Source organism: Equus przewalskii, chromosome 10 (genome assembly GCF_037783145.1).
Source record: "Equus przewalskii isolate Varuska chromosome 10, EquPr2, whole genome shotgun sequence".
Taxonomy (NCBI): domain Eukaryota; kingdom Metazoa; phylum Chordata; class Mammalia; order Perissodactyla; family Equidae; genus Equus; species Equus przewalskii.
In genome coordinates this window covers 60,807,252-60,818,960 of record NC_091840.1, presented here as the reverse complement: position 1 = coordinate 60,818,960, position 11,709 = coordinate 60,807,252, and the positions used below count along the sequence as shown (strand labels likewise).

Below are 11,709 nucleotides of genomic sequence, written 5' to 3'. Positions count from 1 at the left end.
TGGTCCCAATTGCAACAACATGGATGGACCTTGAGGGTATTATGTTAAGCGACATAAGCCAGCCAGAGAGAGACAAACAGTGTATGATTTAACTCATATGTGGAAGATAAAAACATGGATAAAGTGAACAGATTAGTGGTTACCAGAGGGGAAAGGAGTTGAGGGGGTGGGTGAAAGGGGTAAAGGGGCACATCTATATGGTGATGGATAAAATTAAACTATTGGTGGTGAGCACGATGCAGTCTATACAGAAACTGATAAATAATAATGTACACCTGAAATTACACAATGTTATAAACCAATATTACCTCAATTTAAAAAAAGATTTTGTGTCTGAGCAATTAAAAAAATATATATATAGTACTAAGCAGCTTTGTCCATGTCTCTTTTGGGGATCGTATCCTCTTCAGGATATATCCCACATTTTATTTACGTATAAGGCTGTTATGATTCCAGAGTGTTGTAAGTGATTATCTATTACTCAAGTAGCGAGCACAGAAATCCTTTCATGGTTAATGACCATGTGGATGAAAAACTTCACTGATAGATACTAGGGGTCTGGAATGCTAAGTACAGATTCTTGAAACCAAACCATATCTATAAGCCCAGTGATATTGGAATAGTCATCATATGTAATATATATAGATGCAAATAACATATAATTTGTAATTCCTAACTTATTGACCATTTATGATCTCACCTTTTATTAAACTGACATTCTTTTCTTTAACATATCCATAGTGTGCCTTACTTAACCAGTGTTTTATTCTGAGAATCATCTTGTTCGATTCTTCTGTAAAAGTTTGTTTTGGGGGCTGGCCCCGTGGCCGAGTGGTTAAGTTCGCCAGCTCCGCTGCAGGCGGCCCAGTGTTTCGTTGGTTCGAATCCTGGGTGCGGACGTGGCTCCACTCATCAGGCCATGCTGAGGCAGCGTCCCACATGCCACAACTAGACGGACCCACAACGAAGAATATACAGCTATGGACTGGGGGGCTTTGGGGAGAAAAAGGAAAAAAAATCTTAAAAAAAAGTTTGTTTGGGTTAATTAATTAGCTAATTCAATATTAATTTTTGAGACCTTGCATGTAGCCACTACTACTCTGGGGACTGGTGGATATGGAAGGTAATAAAACACACAAAAATCATTACCCTCATAGAGTTTTCACGCTACTGAGGAAGAGACAATAAAAAATAAACAGATTCTTTGGAGAAAAATAAAGCAGGGTAAGAAGATGGAGAATTTGGGGGGTTGGAATTTTCAATAGGGTGGCAAGGGGAGCCCCATTGAGAAGGCCGTGCCTGACCAGACCTGAGGAGGTTAGGGAGTCTAAGCCGTGGAATACGGGGTAGAACAAGTTATAGGCAGAGGGGACAACAAGCACCAAGGCCTGAGGCCCAAGTGTGCTTGGCAATTTTTCCTAAAGACAAGCGCTTTGTCTCAGTCCTCTGCTCATTAAGCCCCGCGTCTTTAATTGCTGGAGATTGTCTTTATTTTTTAACTTGTGATAGCTCTGGACTGGCCTCGCCAGCAACTGCCCCGTCTCAACCTGTGCTGGAAGGCAGCAAAGCAGTTTGCAGTGGCGCAGGCGAGCAGCACCACGCTGCCTCCGTTTTCCCACATCCTTCGGGCCTTTCCTCCCCCAGGCACTGTTTGCATGTTCTTTATTCCCCGCCCTGGCTCCGTCACCTCCGTACCTATCAGACCCCTCCTGTCCAATATGGAAGCCACTAGCACTTCCAACATGGCTGGCAGGAATTGGATGTGCTGTTAAGGGTAAAATGCCATATTTCGAAGAACTCATTCAAAAACTGTAAAACATTTCATTTAATAATTTTACAATATTGCTTACATGTTGAGATGATATATTGGATTAAAGTATGTTATTAATTTCACTAGTTTTTCATTTTTAAAAATGTAGCTATCAGAAAATTTAAAATTAGACACGCTCTCGAGTCCTATTTCTTTGGAGGGCGCTGGGTTAGGCCCTCGGGGGACGCCGCCTCCCGGGGTGCAGGGACCCACGCTCAGCCCGCTTCCTCGAAGCAGCGCGAAGCAGGTAGTGGCGGCCGCGGCGCACGACGCTGGCGCTGCAGCGCGGGACCGGGTACGCGGGCCGGAGAGACCCGCAGTCCCAGAGCCGGGCTCCCGTGGTCAACGGGGCGGACAGACACCCAGCGCGGCGCCGCCGGCCAGAGAGCACAGGCGGGGGCTTGGGGCGGACGCCGAGACCCGGCGACACTGCAGGGCCTCGAGCGGCCCCGCCTGTGGCTCCGCCTCTTTGCAGTAGAGCTCGGGCCGGTGCAAACCGGTTCGGTGCCCTGACGGACAGCCCGCGTCACCCAATCCTCCGCGCGCCCCCCTTTCCCAGCTGGTGGGAGACCGTGAACGTCGAGCGGCCAGCGTCCCCGGAGGCGGCCCCGAACCAGACGGACTGTCCTCGTAGCCAATGACAACTGCTGCCGGCGCCGCGGCCGGCAGGCAACCAATGGCGCGGGCGCAGGGGCGGGCCCTCGCTAGCCCCACCCCTCGCCGCCCGCGGGGGCTCGGGGCGGCCAGAGCCTGCGCAGTGCGGCCGCGGGTGACGTAGCCGCGCCGGCGGCCTCCGCCCCGCCCCCGCCCCCCGCCCCGGGCGAGCGCAGCGCGGGCGCGCCTGGCCGGCCGCTCCCTCCGCGTCCGCGCAGCCCGGCTTTGTCCGCCGGCCCGTCCCCGGCCGGCCGGGCGCGCAGCGAGCAGTCCCCGCCGCGCTGGCGTCGTCCTCGCCGCCCTCGCCGCCCCCCGCGCGCGGGCGGGCCCTGCCGCCCATGGGCTCCCGGCCCGAGCCGGACAGCGAGGCCATGGACGCGGAGCTGGTGGTGACGCCGCCGGGCTGCTCGCACCTGGGCAGCTTCAAGGTGGACAACTGGAAGCAGAACCTGCGGGCCATCTACCAGTGCTTCGTGTGGAGCGGCACGGCCGAGGCCCGCAAGCGCAAGGTGCGCCCCGAGCCGGGGCGGGGGCGGGGGCGGCGGCGGACCCCGGGGGCGGGGAGGCGGGCTGCGCGCGCCGGGCTGGGGGCGCGGGGCTCGGCACCTTCCTTCTTCCTGCCGCCCTTCCTACCCCCTCCCCTCCCCCTTCCTACCCCCTCCCCTCCCCCTTCCTACCCCCTCCCCTCCCCCTTCCTACTCCCTCCCCTCCCCCTTCCTACCTTTCCCCGCCCCTCCCTCTCCTCCTCCTCCTCCCCTTCCCCACCCTTCCCCTCCCCCTAGTCTTCCTTCCCCCCGCTCCCCACCCTTCTCTCCACCCTTCCTCAGTCCTCCCTCCCCCTCCCCTCCCCCTCCCCTCCCCCTCCCCTCCCCCTCGCCCCCCTCCCCTCCCCTCCCCTCCCCTCCCCTCCCCCGCGGGGCTCTGGGCGCGGGGGTGGGACGAGCAGGGGTGGGGTTTGGGGCGCGTCCAGTCCCGCGGCTGGGCGAGCGCAGGCCTGGGGAGGGGCGGCCTTGTCCTGCGGGCTGGGGCTGGAAGCCTGGGACAGACGACGGGCGCCGGCGTTCCGCGAGGCTTCTCCGAGGAATCCGCCCGGGGTGGGAAGGTTCGGGGCGCGGTTGGGGGCCCCGAGGAAAAATAGGACAAAAAGCTAATACAGGGACTAAGACTATCCGGAGCCTGTTGGTGGTCTGCTGTGGGTCAGTCCCCTGACTCCATCCTGAGTATACGTCATTCTAGAGTGTTCATTAGGGTTACCTAGGCCAAAGAAACAGAACCGTACGTCGGGACTGGGGGTTATTAGGGTGTAGTTACAACTGCAGAACCCTCCCTGGATCGAGGGTCTGCAGGAGCCAGTGTAGGGGAATGGCGTCTCTCCCGTCCCCGTCTCAGATTTGGATGTGGGTGGAGGTGGTGAGCAGTTAGCAGTGTTGTAAATCGTGCCGCCGTTCAGGGCCGGACCTGCGAGGCCGCCTAGTTCTCAGCACGGCTGTGGTTTGCAGAGTCCTTGTAGCTCCGCGGGAGGGCGTTTAAAAGGTTAGTCTGATGAGAAGGTGGGCCTTGGCCTGCTTTCTAAGAGAAGAGCCTTTGGCACGGAACTGTTCCACCTTCGTGAGACATTCAGGAATTGTATTTGGTGTTACATTTTTCAGGTAGACGCCCCATTTAAGTGGTTAGGTTAATTAATGATTTGCAAGTCAGAAAATAAGATAAAACTGTTATCGGAATCAACCTTGTTTTTACAGTGTAACAGTTTTGCAGTTTGCCGTCTGCAAGGTTAGGAGGCGTTAGGCAGTTTCCATCTTGAATAGTGTTTTTTTTTTTTGAGGAAGATTAGCCCTGAGCTAACTACTGCCAATCCTCCTCTTTTTGCTGAGGAAGACTGGCCCTGAGCTGACATCCATGCCCATCTTCCTCTACTTTGTATGTGGGACGCCCGCCACAGCATGGCGTGCGAAGTCGTGCCATGTCCGCACCTGGGATCTGAACCAGTGAACCCCAGGCCCCCGAAGCGGAACGTGTAAACTGAACTGCTGCGCTACCAGGCCGGCCCCTTGAATGGTATTTTTTATGGGCAAACAGATCCACTGAGATTGTAGGGACTGTTAAGCACCATGTTTTTTGTTTGTTTGTTTGTTTTTTTTGGTCAGTAGTGGCGTTGGGAAGCATTACTTCTTACAATGAACTAAAATCAGAGATGAAACAAATTTCTATTAGATCAGAGTGAGATTCTTGCTCATGGAATTGTGCCTTAAAAAAAATCTCTTGGTTGAAACGATGATATGTTGCTGCTCTGTATTGTTAGTTAATTGGTTGAGATTTATGTGAGGTGTGTAAGATTTATCTCCACATTGGATTGAGTGGGGAATCTCTTCCTCTCTTTCCTTCTTCTCTCCCTCCTTATCTTCCCCCTTCTCCTCCCCTGTAATTTTTAACAAACCTGAAAGAGTCAAGTTTAACCTGTCATTAACGTGGCCTCATTTTCTAAAGGACGAAATCACGTTTTTTTTTGCTATGTATGACTTGGATTACTGTTTTGGTTTTTTTTAAAGATGGCACCTGAATTAACATCTGCCCACCTTTTTTTTTTTGTTTTTCCTCCTTCTCCCCAAAGCCCCCCCCAGTACATAGTTCTATATTCCAGCTGTGGATCCTTCCAGTTGTGCTGTGTGGGATGCTGCCTCAGTGTGGCCTGATGAGCGGTGCTGTGTCCGCGCCCAGGATCCGAACCAGCGGAACTCTGGGCCACTGAAGTGGAGCGCATGAATTTAACCATTCAGCCCCCGGCCGGCCCGGATTAATGTCTTTTTTTTTTTTTTTAGGAGATTGGCACCTGAGCTAACAACTGTTGCCAATCTTGTTTTTTCTTTTTCTCCTTCTTCTCCCCACAGCCCCCCAGTACATAGTTGCATATTCTAGTTGTAGGTCCTTCTTGCTGTCCAGATGAATGTCTTTTAATGTCAGTTGTAGGTTTGAAAGCTGTTGAACCGGGTCTGTATTATTTATCAGTAAGAGCTTGAGCTCCGGGCGGACCGCCGTGGTGGTGAATCCTTCTCTCACGGGTCTGGTCTCTGTCTCGCTGGTGGTCCACCAGCACTGAATCATAGTGGCCTTCCCTGCTGCTCTCAGAGCTTGGGGCAGTCGCGGTCTTGGCTCGCCGGGCCCTGTGTGACTGCGTTCTGGCGCGCTCTAGTGGCCCAGCCAAGGAAGACTTGCTCTGAGAAGCAGTTCACCCCTGAGGATTAACAACGAGTCGTCATTGCGCGTTTGACACTTCGCACAGAGTTCTCAGCAGGTCTCTAGGCTCAGGACACTTTCAGTTTTAGGGATGTGAAGTTTCTTAGGAAAGTACTTCAAGTTACATTGTAGTCTTTATAAATGAACCAGGTGCCTTTTGAGGTTGGTGTCTCAGCTGCAATGTGACTAGAGACACGATTCCTGGATGAACGGGAATTAAAACTTTGTCTAGTCCAAAGTAGAGGTGGGTTGTGGTTTTTATATCCAAACTTTGATCTTCTTTTGATAGGCAGAGAGTGAGAATGTCATGATCAGATTTGATAACTTTCTGCTCAATTTAGGCTTAAACTGCTGTAAAACTTCTCTAACTACTGAATGTAAAACTGTGTCCGGATTTAGGACTCCTCGCTGCCACAGTGAACTCTCCTCTGCGTTTCTGGCATTTGTTAAATAGAACAAATATCTTACCACTTTAGGGTTTGTGTTTGAAATAGAAACTGGCCATAAAAACATCAGGAATTTTCAGTTCTACTGGTTATTATGACACAACATAGTCTATGTTATATTTTGAGCGGGTAGACACTTTGGGGGGGCAGGTAATGTTTTTAAAATAATCATTTCTGTCTTCTTTGAACTGTTTCTCTGACACTAAAATTTTCCAGCAGCTTGTCCTCAAAACACAGAGCCCTCAGGGTGGCCAGTGGCGCAGTGGTTAAGTGTGTGGGTCCCGCTTTGGTGGCCCGGGGTTTGCCGGTTTGGATCCTGGGTGTGGACATGGCACCGCCTGGCAAGCCATGCTGTGGCAGGTGTCCCACAAATAAAGTAGAGGAAGACGGGCATGGATATTAGCTCAGGGCCAGTCTTCCTCAGCAAAAAGAGGAGGATTGGCAGTAGTTAGCTCAGGGCTAATCTTCCTCAAAAAAGAAGAAAAAAAAACCATAGAGCCCTTTTTGTAGCTATAGTAAATACTTTTTTTTTAAGATTTTATTTTTCCTTTTTCTCCCCAAAGCCCCCCGGTACATAGTTGTGTATTTTTAGTTGTGGGTCCTTCTAGTTGAGGCATATGGGACCCCGCCTCAGCGTGGCTTAGATGTAATGCCTGGAGTGACGCAGCCCACCATCTGGTAGATAGTAGCCTGAGAACCGTGAAAAATGCATGCATGTCACTGGCTCCACCAGTGACTCAGGTCATCTCTTTTGATTCAGCCAGGCACTCAGGGTGATGAGAGTGCTGCTGAGAGCTCTCGCCTGTCTTTCATCCATTTTTTTTTTTAGTTCTTTTTTGTATATGTCTTTTTCTTGTGTGTGTGTGAGGAAGATTCTCTCTGAGCTAACATCTGTTGCAGATCTTCCTTTTTTTTTTTTCCTTAAGGAAGATTAGCCCTGAGCTAACATCTGTGCCAGTCTTCCTCTGTTTTGTATGTTGGTCGCTGCCACAGCATGGCTTGACGAGTGGTGCAGGTCTACGTTTGGGATCCTAACCTGTGAACCTTGGCCACCAAAGCAGTGTGTGCTGGAGTTAACCACTACAGCATGGGACCGGCCCCTTGTGTTCTTTTTTTTAAATAAACATTTTTCCTATTCAAACTTTATTGTTTTAGGAATTAACTTTTGCTTTATTTATTGATAAATTGGATCCTTCAAATCATGATGAAGCATTACACCATTGATACTAAGCAGGGGACAGGCCATTCCAAGTAAAAGGCTAAAATGCAAAAGTTTTTTCTTTTGAGATAATCATGGATTGACATACTGTTGTAAAAACTAATACAGACAGATCCCATGCACCCTTTACTCGGTTCCCCTAGTGGTAACATTTTGCAAAACTGTAATACAGTATTACAACCAGGATGTCCACACTGATGCAGTCATCTTCGATACAATCCACCCATTTTATTCAGATTTCCCCAGTTTATTTTACTCGTTTGTGTGTGTATAGTTGTACGCAAATTAATAATAAAGTAGTTTTGGATTTACAGAAAATTTACCAAAAATAATACAGAGGTTTTATTTTTCCTTTTTCTCCCCAAATCCCCCCAGTACATAGTTGTGTATTTTTAGTTGTGGGTCCTTCTAGTTGTGGCATGCGGGATGCCGCCTCAGCGTGGTCTGATGAGTGTTGCCATGTCCACGCCCAGGACGCGAACCGGTGAAACCCTGGGCTGCTGCAGCAGAGCCAGTGAACCCAACCACTCGGGCTTGGGGCCGGGCCCCAATCTCCCCAATTGTTAACATCTTACATTACTGTGGTGGGTTTTGTCACAGCTGATGACCGAGCTTGATATGTTGTTATTACCTAAATTTCGTACCTCATTTAGATCTCCTTAGTTTTTCCCTGGTCTCTCATTTCTTTCCTAGAATCTCATCCAGAATTGCTCATATGTTGAATTGTCATGTCTCCTTAAGTGCCTCTGGATGGTGACAGTTTCCCAGACTTTCTTGTTTTTGATGACCTTGGTATCTTGAGGAGTATTGCTCAGATATTTTGTAGAATGTCCCTCAGTTTGGGTTTGTCTGATGTTTTTCTCCTGGTTCATAGCCCATTACGGGTATTGGGAGAAAGAGCACAGAGGTGAAGTCCCCCCCAAGTCCTGTCCAGGGTAAAGCAGTCACCATGACTCATCGCTGGTGGTGGTGAGCTTGACCGCGTGGCTGTCGAATCCCTTCACTGGGAAGGGACTCTTTTCCCTCCTTTCAGTTCTGTCGTCTTTGGAGTGAAGTCACTCTGCACAAGTCACACTTAAGGAGTGGGCAATTATGCTCCACCTCCTGAAGGCCAGAATATCTATCCGTGTATTATTTGGAATTTTTCTATATGAAAGATTTGTCTTTTCTCACTCATTTAGTATTTATTCAGTTATTTATATCAGTATGGACTTGATATTTATTTGATACTATAGGTTATAATCCAATACTCTGTTACTTATTTTGTTGCCCGAATTGTTCCAGCTGCAGCCATTGGGAGCTTTTCTGTGTCCTTTTGACATGCTTTTGTCTTTTTTTTTCTTTTGCTGAGCAAGATTCACCCTGAGCTAACATCCACTGCCGGTCGTTGTCATTTTGTATGTGAGCCAGCACCACAGCATGGCTGATGACAGATGGGTGGTGTAGGTCCATGCCTGAGAACTGAACCCAGGCTGCCTAAGCAGAGTACACCAAACTTAACCACTAGGCCCCTGGGGCTGGCCCTTTCTTCGTTATTTTTTTGTTTATTGTTGTTTTTGAGCACTTCCTGCTTTCTTGTACTGCAAGATCTTCTAGGCTCACTTTGTGTATTTTCTGCCCTAGCCTTAGAGTCTGCCGTTTCTCCAAGGAGCTCTGGTTCTTCTTGTTGGAGAATGGAATTAGAAAACACGGTCTAGGGCCGGCCACGGTGGCGCAGTAGTTAAGTGCACATGTTCTGCTTCCGTAGCCCGGGGTTCACTGGTTCGGATCCTGGGTGCAGACATGGCACTCCTTGGCAAGCCATGCTGTGGCAGGTGTCCCATGTATAAAGTAGAGGAAGATGGGCACAGATGTTAGCTCAGGGGCAGTCTTCCTCAGCAAAGAGGAGGATTGGCAGTCTATGTTAGCTCAGGGCTCATCTTTCTCAAAAAAAGGGAAATACAGTCTGGACACTGGCTGTGCTTGTTGATACTGGAGTGTTGTGGCTTCTCAGCCTTCAGGGGACAGAGCTAGGAGACAGATGTGTATAAACACATCTACGTCAATTTCAGTGCAGTCATGTGCTGCATAATGACGTTTCAGTCACCAGTGGACCACATGCACGCTGGTGGCACCATAAGGTAAGTACCATATGGCATAAGTGTGTGGTAGGCTGTAACATCTAGGTTTGTGTAAGTACACTCTATGATGTTCCCACAATGAGGAAATCGCCGAACAATGCATATCTCAGAGCGTATCCTCTCCGTTTAGACACACGACTGTATATGGAGATCCATTTCCACCCATATTAAAGTATACCTGAGTTTAGGCTGATGTTCCCAGCTCTAATCCTATACTCCACGGATCATTCTAGCCTTTTCTTCTCACTTACCTGTAACTTCTCTGTCCAACAGAGGGAAACCTAGCCCTGTCGTCCCCCATCCGTGTACTTGACTGTTGAATGTCAGTGTATACGTCTAGTGGCTTCAGAATTAGTAACCTCTGTTCTCCTGGGGAACTGCGTCATCCAGAGTACGGCGCTCGGACATGCTTCCTTTCGCCTTCAGTTTAACACTCCCCACTCGTTCCTGAGTTACTTAGGTAACTTGTCCTCCTCACCCCTCAGTGAGGTTGTGTCCCACATTTGTAATACAGTCAGATTCTTTTGTCATAGCCTGCATTCCATCCTCTGACTGCCTAAGCAATTATTTGAAAATTTGTGTACATTAAGGTTTGCTCTTTGTGCTGTGAAGTTGAGTGAATTTTCACATGCGTGGTGTCACGCGTCTGCCACTACAGTGCTGTACACAACGGTTTCACTGCCCTGAAAAAATCGTACGCTTCACCTGCTTAACCCTCCCCAAACCCAGGAACCACGGCGCTATTCGTCTCTCTAGTTCTGCGGTTTGCAGGGTGTCGTAGAAATCGGCTTATGCACCATGTAGCCTTTCAGCCTGGCTTCTGTGGTTATCAGCACGCGCTTAGTGTTGCGTGGATGGACAGTTCATTCCTTTTTGTCACTGAGCAGTATTCCGTCGTATGGCTCTACTGATCTTGACACCGACTAACTGCCCTGGGCAACTCAAAGGAGGTTTCGGAAAAGCTTAACTGTTTTTCGAAATGTTTTTTTAGTTAAGAGACGATGCAATTACCAGCTGCCCTGAGCCTGTCCAGACCCCAGCGCAGGAGTGACGCCAGTGCAGGGGGGCCGGGAAGTGCCCAAGGGTTCATTTTCATGTTGAGATCTCCACCCCCAGAGGAGCTTGGGCCTTGTCACCGTACCATGCAATGTATGTGGAAGCATGTTTTCTAGCTGCACCTGTGCAGGCTTATACCCACCTCTACATGTGGTGACGGAACTTCGTTTTTGAATATTTATTCCCCAACTCAGATAAAAGGCCCCTGCTTTCCCTTGCTTGGGGAGCCGCAGCTCTGGAATAATTCCTTGTGGGCTCCTTACGTGCTGCACTTGAACCTCACTTTGTGTGACAGCTGCTTCTGGTGAAGGTGTGGCTTTCAGCTCCCCGAGGAGCAGACCCGCTCTGGTTTGGTAACAATGTGTCCTGTAAGTCTCTTAATCTGCAGGTTCTGCTTCCATCCCTTCCTTCTCCTTACAGTTGACATGCTGAAGAACTTGGGCCTGTGACTTGTTGACTTTCCCGCAGTTGGGGATTTGCTGATTGCGTGTTTCTGGTGCAAGTTCAGCTTTTCTTTTGTTCTCTGTGTTTCCTGTAAGTCGGTGGTGTGGGGGAAGAGGGAGAATCCCGCCCCCCTCCCCAAGGTTCTTATGGCTGGTCAAACAATTAAAAAGGCAAATTAGCAGGAGAAAGTCAAACAAAGTTTAACAACGTGTGTACATGGGAGAAACCCAGGAAAATTGAGCAACTCAGTCATCTGGCCAAAGCTGCCACCTTAAATATGTCTTCAGCTAAAGACAAAGGAGGATTTGGGGGGTGGTGTTTTGGGATTTCAGAGGAGAAGACGACTATTTATTTATTTATTCTTTTTTTAAAGATTGGTACCTGAACTAACAACTGTTGCCAACCTTCTTCTTCTTCTTTTTTTTTCCTTTTCTGCTTTTTCTCCCCAAATCCCCCCAGTACGTAGTTGTATATCTAAGTTGTGAGTCCTTCCAGTTGTGGCATGTGGGACGCCGCCTAAACATGGCCTGAAGAGTGGTGCCGTGTGCGTGCCCAGGATGTGAACCAGCTGCTGAAGTGGAGCGCAGGAACCCAACCACTGGGCCACGGGGCCGGCCCCAAAAAGACAATTTATATGGAGATGGAAATGCAAGTTTGTTAAACAAGTTTTTTGCTGGGCCAGAAATGGGCTTGTTGGTCCCTTTCTATCACCCTATTTTACATTAT

The 11,709-nt window shown here is 49.4% G+C and overlaps 1 protein-coding gene across 1 annotated transcript in view; it reads left to right on the top strand.

The window, feature by feature from the left end:
• The first annotated feature begins 2,587 nt into the window (after positions 1-2,587).
• Positions 2,588-11,709, top strand: part of USP22 (ubiquitin specific peptidase 22) — a 38,485-nt gene continuing 29,363 nt past the window's right edge. The window contains exon 1 of the mRNA XM_070561210.1: positions 2,588-2,973. Coding sequence (XP_070417311.1) covers positions 2,803-2,973 — 171 coding nt within the window. The 5' untranslated portion in view covers positions 2,588-2,802. The remainder of the gene's footprint in view (positions 2,974-11,709) is intronic.